The 10231-nt window shown below is 33.0% G+C and overlaps 2 protein-coding genes across 2 annotated transcripts; one reads left to right on the plus strand and one right to left on the minus strand.

The window, feature by feature from the left end:
* The first annotated feature begins 127 nt into the window (after positions 1-127).
* Positions 128-1033, plus strand: LOC110230885. The gene has a single exon (XM_021035105.1). It carries the CDS (start codon positions 128-130, stop codon positions 1031-1033), a length of 906 nt encoding a protein of 301 aa, XP_020890764.1.
* A 2333-nt stretch (positions 1034-3366) lies between these two features.
* LOC9322761 (protein DETOXIFICATION 48) lies at positions 3367-6535 on the minus strand. Its single transcript, XM_002888173.2, has 2 exons — positions 5457-6535; positions 3367-5089 (listed from the first exon to the last, which is right to left on the minus strand). Exons 1-2 carry the CDS (start codon positions 5616-5618, stop codon positions 3653-3655), a joined length of 1599 nt encoding a protein of 532 aa, XP_002888219.1. The 5' UTR covers positions 5619-6535; the 3' UTR covers positions 3367-3652.
* Positions 6536-10231: the final 3696 nt, after the last annotated feature.

A 10231-nucleotide genomic window follows, 5' to 3' on the forward strand; every position in this document is an offset into this window, starting at 1 on the left:
CAAGAAGATGGAGTCTCTTTGTGCACGATTCCTTTGGTCTGGTTCCATTGACAGTTCCAGGGGAGCTAAGGTTGCTTGGGCAGCAGTTTGCTATCCAAAGGATGAAGGAGGTCTTGGTTTGAGACGAATGAGCACTTGGAACTCTACCTTGTGTTTAAAACTGGTCTGGCTGCTGTTCGCTGGCAGCGGCTCTCTTTGGGTGGCTTGGCACCATCATCATCATATCAAAGGTAAAAGTTTCTGGTCTCTAAAGCCTTCTGCCTCTGATTCTTGGAACTGGAGATCCTTGCTTTTGCTGCGTCCTCTTGCAGAGAAATTTTTGACCTGCAACATAAGGAATGGAAAGAATGGTAGTTTCTGGCTTGATAACTGGCACCCGCTTGGCACTCTCATCAAGTTTGCTGGCCAGCAGGGTCCCGGAAAACTCAGAATTCCACTACTCTCTTCAGTGGCTGACGCTTTCGCAAATTACTCTGCGAGAATACCGAGACTCTGCTCTCCACAAATTGTGGCTGTTCATGATCTGCTCTCCACTGTCCACTTGACTGACGATGAGGAGGACCATGATTTCTACAGTTGGTTGGGACGTGATTCAAACCTCATAAAGTTCCCAACTGCAGAGACTTGGGATAGTTTAAGACTAAAAGCTCCTGCCAAGGCTTGGTCATCCTCTGTTTGGTACAAAGGAGCCACACCTAAGCATGCCTTTAACATGTGGCTAGCTCAACTTGACAGGCTACCAACTAGAGACCGTCTTATTGCTTGGGGCATGCCGATCTCTCCCGCCTGCTGCATTTGTTCTCAATTTGCTGAATCTAGAGATCACCTTTTTCTTAGGTGTGTGTTCAGCGAGCAGATTTGGAAGCTTATTCTCCTACGACTAAACCCTGTCTCCTTGCACTTTCTATACTTGGTTTTTTTTTTTTGGGTGGACACGGCTCAGCTCTACCACTGTTCCCACGGTTTTAAGGAAGTTGGTGGCTCAGGCTGCGATTTCCCATATATGGAAGCAGGGGAACAATTTTTTTTATAATCAAGTTTCAATCCCGGCCTTTACTGTTTTCATGACCTTGGAGAAGGGGATCAGAAACCCGATCCCTGTTAGAAAGAACAGACGGGTTTTTCGCAACTTAATGATCCTTTGGATTCGATAATGCGTTGTTTGACACCCATCGCTTTGTTTTTTATTATGTAACCCTTGTTTTTTATTTTTTTTTTGGCAAGGTTACATTCACTTAGGTTATGCTTTCATTGTAGAACCTCACCTCTTCATATTATATGATATTCACATTCCTATCAAAAAAAAAAAAAGACAAAAAAAAAAAAAAAAAAAAAAAAAAAAAAAACAAAGAACCATTTAGGGAAATGACAAGTATTTAAATTGTTGCTAACATAAGAGTACTGTTAAAAAGTTGAATGAAAATGTAATGCGTTATTTTATCAAATATACCTTTAAAAACATATTTATTTTGTAGTCTCGTTATTGATTATACACATATCAAACAAACTTCAACATAATAAGCTAATATGCATGAATTAAATATCCAGGTATATTTTAAAGGCTCACATAAATAAAATAACATAAAGAGAAACAAAAATATACTTTCTGCAAGATTTATTAGATGATATGAATAAATAGCCGTTAAAAAAAGATGATATGAATAAATTTGTATAATAAATCGACTTGATAAATTTGACATCGGTGCAAGAAAAAACAATGATGTTAAAGAGAAAAAAAAAGTCCTCCCGTCGTAGGACATTTAAATGAAATGGATAAAATCATTCAAGAGGGATGGATTTACTTATTCTTTTCACTTAAATAAATTTATTTTTGTAATAAATTTGTAATAAATTTTTTTAAAAAAAAATTGGTGGTATAAATTTATAATATAACTAAGTACAGTTCTTAACAACTTATAACTAACAAAAACATAGGCTTTAAATCTACGTTATATATACTTTTTTTTTTCGTGGTTAATCATCTACGTTTGATATCTTTAAAATTTTGAAATAGCTTCACCGGTAAATTTAGAATGAGTATGATTGACCTCATAGTGTTTACCAATAAAAGACAAATACATTTAACTATTTACATGTTAATAATAACAAAAGGTAGATGTCCAAAATATATAATACACAATTGTCTTTTCTTTCGTCATAATTCAAAGGCCAATGAAATTCGAACTTTTTATAGATGGCCAATGAAACTCAATGATTTTTCAGCAAGCCAATGAATTCAGTTTAGGCTTTACTTATTTTATTTCTTAAAATATCTATAGAAAAGGAATATCAAAAGGTAATTCATATCGTCGACACGTAGACGCATTATCAATTCCACTCAGTTTTATTTCATTTTCTTGTCATATTAATGTTTTATTCTTTGGCCACATCGCTGTGAAGTTCGTATAAATTCATGTTCCGGTCCCAGCACCAAAAAAAAAAAAGTATATGTAAAAGAGAAAGAGCGGATATTTTTTGTGTCAAGGAAAAGAAAAGATGCTTCTCTCTGCTCAAAGGAAACAACCAAAATCAAATAAATGTGATCTCAATTAAATTTTAAAACGTATCGAATCCCAAAGGCGTTGAGACAAAGAATATGATAAAATAAAGAAAATATTTTCCATTTTTGGCTGCGAATATATTTTCCTTTTATAGAACATGGAACAACCAAAAAGCTCAAAAATAAGCTCAAAAATAAAAGATCCATATTGCATGTCCTTAAGAAAAGAATTGATTGTTAAATAAGCAAAGTAATCACAATACATACACGAGTAGAAAATAATTGGCAAAAAAAACCTATTATGGAAAATTTTCTAAACTTTTACTTTATCCGTAGTTATTCTGATTGTTTTCAGCCATTAGGTTTGAATTTGATTATTACCAACATATACTAGCTAGTATGGTCTTTCTCAAGATTTCAATGGCCTAGTCTTGAAAACAAAAAAAAATTAGTATCAATCTTCTTAAATATATATACACGTTGAAATTGTAATGGAGTTAAAAAAAAAATTGATTTTAATTTATTCTTAGTAACAATTTTAATTTATTCTTAGTTTAACAAAACATAATTGGCAAAATAATTGGCAAAAAAAACCTATTATGGAAAATTTTCTAAACTTTTACTTTATCCGTAGTTATTCTGATTGTTTTCAGCCATTAGGTTTGAATTTGATTATTACCAACATATACTAGCTAGTATGGTCTTTCTCAAGATTTCAATGGCCTAGTCTTGAAAACAAAAAAAAATTAGTATCAATCTTCTTAAATATATATACACGTTGAAGTTGTAATGGAGTTAAAAAAAAAATTGATTTTAATTTATTCTTAGTAACAATTTTAATTTATTCTTAGTTTAACAAAACATAATTTCACCTTCTCCTAGAAATGGACAAAGCTAAAGATATTAAATTAAAATGAGTTATTACAAAAGGGAACACACAAGTACAAACTGCTAAAGTTGAAGCTAAGAACTATCACACACACCCATACAACCATAAATAACATAAACACCACTAAAGCCCACAAAACAAAGTCGTTCTTGAATCAAAAGGTAGAAATTAAGGAGCAATATAAACTCCAAAAAATGATGACAAGAACATATGTACGTTACGTCAATGTTGAAGGAAAATGACACCAAAGAATAGCTATCAATCTAAACCAACATGGTTCTCATCATATCTTCTGTACCGGAGCTAGACAGGTTCTTAGACCTGGCGATGGGGAGAAGAGGAGGAGTCTTTCCGGGAGTTTGTGACGTCAGCTCTTCAGCTCTCTCCGCTTGGACTGCCCAATCTGTTCTCAAAAGTGCACACAACATGAGAGAAGCACAAGTTGCTTGAGCTGCAAGCAACCCGAGCCAGAGACCTGGAAACCCTTGTTTGAAAACAAACCCAAACAGAATAGCGACTGGCATGCCCACAAAGTAAAATGAACCCAAGTTTATGTTGGCACCAAGTGTTGGTCTTGCACAGCCTCTTAAAACCCCACAACCAGTCGTTTGAGGACAGTTTCCGAGCTCACATAACCCCACAATGGGCAATGCGATGGAAGTCAGCTGAAGAATCTCTGCATCCGTGCTAAACATGCGACCCCAATGGTGCCTAACCAGCACAGCAAACACCATTGCCATTAAGCCTAAGGTGATCGCGCAGAAGAGTGAAATGATCATGGATACACGAGCTTTGGCCGGGCGTTTAGCCCCAAGCTCGTTGCTAATTCTTGTAGAGACACCAAGGCTGAGAGAAGATGGGAATACGTAGACCAAAGCCGTCGTTTGGATCAAGATTCCCATGGAAGCCACGGTGGCTCTTGGGTTAGCCAAAAGTCCACACAAAATGATCATGAACTCGTACCACCACCACTCCAAACAAACAGACACACAAGTGGGTATGGCAAGTGAGAGCAAAGATGACCAACCTTTAAGGGAGTCAATAGTAATTGGGACCCATGTGTCACTATGCACGCTCGTGAAATACACAAAGGAAGATAAGAGGACTACAAGGTTGAGATTTGTCAAAACCATAGCTATAGCGACTCCCGCGACTCCCATTTCCAGTTTCACCACTAGAAGGTAGTTCAAAGGAACGTGGAGGAGAACGGACACGGCCGTAGAGTAAGTCACGGGTAATGTAATGTTTTGTGTTCGGAGGTAAATGCGAAGAGGATGAAGCAGAGAGAGGAGGAAGAGGTCAGGGATAGCGAAGAGAAGGAACTTTTGAGCAACAGAGGCGATATCTTCGTCTTGGCCACACCATAAGAGGATTCGGCGCATGTTGAGCCAAGAGAAAGATATAGGGACCGAGCAGGAGAGGAGGAGGAGGACCGTTCTTTGAAGGGTTAGTCCTAAAAGCTTCATTTGTTTAGCTCCGTAGGCTTGGCCGCAGATTGGTTCCATCCCCATGGACAAACCGGAGATGACGGAGTAGCCGGTGATATTGGCAAAGCCTATGGAGAGAGATCCTCCGGCTAACTCAAGCTCGCCGAGGTAGCCTAGGAACAACATCGATATCATTGCTCTTGAGTACATAAGAAGCCCGGTCATCGCCGTTGGCCCAGAGATTCTTCCTATTGCCTTCACTTCCTCTAAGCCCTGCCGCCAGATTTTTAAGAAAAGAAAAGTCAAGAACAAGAACCGTCCACGTCAGTAGATTTTTATTTTCCCTGGTTAGTGCTTAATTATATTAATCAAATAAAGCTTATGTTAAACCTTTATAAATAATAACATAACAAAAATCCCAAACCGGGAATAAAGATTTAGGTATCAAATCAAGAAAAGAATTGTGAAATTTTGGTTTCTATATTAATACATATATATATATATGTATGTTATTGGTATAGTTCGTACAATCTAGTTTTGGAAAGAACTCGATTCTTGTATTACTATATTCATATATATGTATACGCCGTAAGAAAAAAAAAATAATAATACGTATAGGAAAAAAAAGGAGATTATGTACCTCCAGAAAAGTTGGCCATCTTTTAAGGTCTAGAGAATCATTATCCGTGAAGTCGGAATAATGAGGATTATCTGTATCACAGGTTTCGAGTTTTGAGAAATGGGTTTTGTCTTTACAAGATAATAAGGAAGAGGAAGCAGAAGATGGTTTTGAGTTACACATGATTCTCGAGACGAGTAAACTGGTTTTGTGCGGTTTAGAGATAAAAGAACTAAAGAGACAAATTCTAGTGCTTTGAAGTCTTTTGGTTGGAGGCAAACAAAACGATTTTGTGCAAATGGTAAAAAGAAACAGAGAGGCACTAATATTTTTAATGTGGAATTGGTTGGGCCTTTTGGAGGAGGAGGGTCTCTATTTATAACTAGCAAAGAATTGATATCGTTTCTACACGTGGCGAAAATTAGTTTTAATTTCTTTTTAACAAAGAATTGATAATCTAATATAGAAGTGGAATTTTTTGTTGGCTTTGACTAAACAAATCGTGTGCCCACCATAGAAAAACGACACTGGTTTATGATAGCTAGAGAGTCTAAACTTTTTTTTTTGGCTCAACTTCAACTTCATATTAACTAATATTCAGTTACAAATTATCTATTTCCACAAAGGGTTTAACCCATATTAGCACTATAGAGTACAACTTAGGATCATGATTCTAAAAAAAAGAGACTTCTTCGCTATTCTGTCCGCCACTCCATTGCCTTTTCGATACGTAAATGTCACTTGGGAATCCTCAACCCACTGGAGGAGGTGCTTGATGTCTTGATGGAAGACAAAAGAAAAGGTTCAGTTAATTATTTAAAAAATTAAATTACATCGAGGCATTTCCTTTTAATAATACCAAAGCTCTTGCTTAATTTTAACACTACTTTGGGTTTCACTACGTTGAACTCTTTCGGTTATGTCGGCTGGCCAATTCACAATAGTACTAAGTGCTACAATATCAGGCTGTTAACTCTTAGGCTGAGAGGATCTGGCTAACAATGCATGGGTTTGTGCTTCTAATTTGTAATCATATAACAATAATGTTACAATGAGCCTCTTCTATATCCTTTTCTTAAAATAAAAGTTTTATTCTTTAAGTAATAAAATATGTAACAGATGTTCAAAATATCACATTTTAAAATATATATGACAAATATTCTAAAATAAAATTTTCAATGTTTTAAAATTCTTAAAGTTTTGAATATTGTACATTACTATGTTATAAATTGTTCACGAGGCTTTAAAAAAGTCTTAAATTATTTAATAATTGTTGTTGAATATAAATTAATTTATGAATATAAGAGTCGGGAAAAAAGAAGAAAAATAATACTCGGAATGGTGTGTAGTTAAGAGGGAAGAATATTTTTCATCCAAAATAAATAAATGATATGATAGAAAAAAATACTCTTTATTGGCCACAAAAAAAATGTTTTCCTTTTCTTTCCATTTCCCCTTTCTCCCTCTCTATAGTTATCATTCACATCCTAAATTCTTTTATAGTCCAACACTTTTGTAGTAAATGTTTGGTATGCATTACCAAATAAATCTTTAGGAAAATCCCATAATTTTTGTTAAAAATTCTTTTGGGCGAAACTTTTATAGTAAGAACGTCCATCCTAAACACTTAGGGGGTATATTGAATGATAAATTTAGAGTGACTTGAATTTTATTGAGTTTTGAAATGATTTTGGTGAAATAGAAAATTTGTTATTAAAATTCTCTTAAATCTCACATAAAAACATGAGATTTGTATCTTTGTATTTTTAACTAATAAATTCTCTGAAATCTCACTTTAAGTCACTCAGATGACTTCAAATCCACTACTTAATTAAAATATTTCTAATAACAATGAATTTGTACATTTTAAAATCACTAATCCAATAACACAATTTTTTTTTTTTAAATTCATATATAAATAACATAGTATTTATCATTTTAATAGAAATCACTCCGATTTTCCTCCAAAATTACCTCTATAGAACAACTACTCTCCTTATAATCTCCGTAAACATTCTCTTCGATTTTAGGAAGCTAACTTAAAATACTAAAGTCAAAACTGCTTTTAAAAATCGTTGTGATGTTGTCTCATACAACCATTTTCTACTATTTAAAATTTTTGTTCCTTTCATTGGAGTATTTTTAAATTTACCCAACATGTCACGATCCAGATATAAAATATTGATCACTAAATCATCATTTTTCAATAGGAAATCTTCTCGTGGTAGTTCTTAATTTACCAGCACTACTAGGTAATAACTGCAACTCTGCAAGCATCTTCTCACCCACCTAAATACTTTTATACCGGTCTTAAATATCTAACAATCATTAAAATAATGCTCTTTTCTTGTTACTTTATATATCTAGTTATATCTTGTTCAGCCATTGCAAATATTTTGTCTTTCGTCTATATTGTCCATGTGGAATCCAGATTGTTTAGATACTAACATTAATACATGATTTATCTTTTCCATGAGTAATCTTAACACGATGATGCCCATGAAAAACCATCAAATGGTTATACCATGTTGAAGACCATTTGAAATTAATGCGGTATTATTCTTCAAATACTCATATGACTTCACAATCCATCTATAGTCTTCAACAGTCATCATTTCTATGACTTGGCAAAAAAAAATTCATCTATATTCTTTACTTACTACAGACCGAAGTCAAAACAACTTTCTCTTTTGGGTTAGAGACTTAAGCACTATTCTTATACATAACATTTTTTATAATGTAGAAACTCTTCTACAGTACTCGTATTCTAACAAATGGTTTCCACACCACATTCTCGGAAAAAAAAAAAAAAAACTCTGAAGTGGAGAAAAAATATTAGAGATAAATTTTATATAATATATCTACGAATCAGATGATATTTGAAAATATTCTCATAATAAAGGCTTCCGCACCAAAGGCTTATGTAGTCTGTGCTCTCACATGTCCAAGTTCTCACATACTGACATACATAGTCTACTACAAGACATGCGCAGGCTTTCTCATCCTATTAATCAACACTAAAGGCTCTTATAGGCTCATGCTCCCATAATCCAAGTTTTTTGCTGTCCAGAGTCATGTATATAGGCTGGTTTACTGCTAAGAAATTCTAGAAAAAAATTTGAGATTATAATATCTCACCAACAAAAAAAACAAATTACAACAGGATATCGTGTGCCATATATTTAGTTAGTGCCTTCAAGTTTACTGCTATTATCATGTAGCTGGCAAATTTACTAAGAATCTCTATAAGATACTTGTTTATTTTCACAGGACAAATTTTCTTTTTCCTCCAAAAAATATTATGTTTTAGAAAGTGAAGACATTAACTTTATCTTTGATTTAAGCGTCAAAACATCTTTATAAAAAGCCACATTGGTGTTTCATGATCTCTAAACTATATCACTTTGCAGTGTAAGTGCACAAAACAAAGGATTCTTTAATTATATGTATGTTGAGAAATATATTTTCGGTTAAAGGTTTGATGTCAAAAGATCCTTCCATGAATCTTGTTGCTAAAGATATTCCTAAACACATGTTCTAGAAGGTTCTGTCCATAAACATATTATGAAAAATCTTTTCTATATATTTGCTACGGTGATGTTTGCAAAAATATTATCTATGACAGTTCTTCTTAAAATGCATCTTGCATGATGTCATGATGTCCTCAATGACTATAGAGGGAAATCTTTTGTCTCAAATCTGCTATATATGTTGATCATTTTCGTCAACTTTTTTTGGAAACTCCGAAATGAATTGAGTTTATTTTCGTCAAGTGAATAATATTTTATAGATAAAATAACATTTTTGAAAAAAAGAAAAATTTAAAATATTTATTCATAATCATAACGGTACTAAAATATAATGTAGACTGTTGTGAGGGAGAATTTCATAAACAGAAAAATAAAATACGATATGCTTATATCTTATTATATAAAGTATAGTTTTCAAAATTAGTAACTCATAAAATCGTGCCACGTGTCAAATTTATCGATCCCACATTTTGACGCATATTAAACCAAAATTTTCTTTTATTTATTTTTAAAAAATATATAAGGAAACTATATGCACATGTCAAATTTATCAACGTGTAAAACCAAAAAAAAAATTGAAAAAATTTTATAAGGAAATTATACGTATATATCTAATATAAAAAAATTCTAAAAATCTAAAAAAGATAAATATAAGAAAACTAGATGTATCTTTTGAAATAAAAATAGAAATTTAAGAAAAAAAATTTATAAAGAACCTATACATATATATCTTATAAAAAAAATTTAAAGTAAGGAAGATAATTATAAAGAAACTATATGTATCTCATTGAATAAAAATAGAAATTAAAAAAATTATTTACTAATTCTAATTTAAACCTACTAATTCTAGAAGAAAAAAGATTACTTTTTTCTTAAAATTAAAATAGATTTTTGATATTATACAATGTATAATATGATAATTAAAGAAATTTTATAATCAATTATTAATCCTAGAAGAAAAAAGATTTTAAATACTCACCTCTATAGATAAAAAAATAGATAGATAAACAAATTAAGAATGTATGGGGATGGAGGCAAATTTAGAATTATAAACAGCGATGGACATAAAATAGAGTTGTTGTGGAAGAAGATCAACCCGCTGTCAGAGGAGATAAAGAAGGTGTAGAAATAAGAGCAGTTGGGAAAGAGGAAAAATTGCGATAACGGTGGTGTTGGTGTTGATGACGGTTGTTCTAGCTTGGTGGTGGTGGAGGTAAATATTGATGAAGGTTGTGGGTCGGAATTAGGGAGATTTAGTATTGATGG

The sequence above is a fragment of the Arabidopsis lyrata genome (assembly GCF_000004255.2).
Source record: "Arabidopsis lyrata subsp. lyrata unplaced genomic scaffold ARALYscaffold_2, whole genome shotgun sequence".
NCBI classification, from domain to species: domain Eukaryota; kingdom Viridiplantae; phylum Streptophyta; class Magnoliopsida; order Brassicales; family Brassicaceae; genus Arabidopsis; species Arabidopsis lyrata.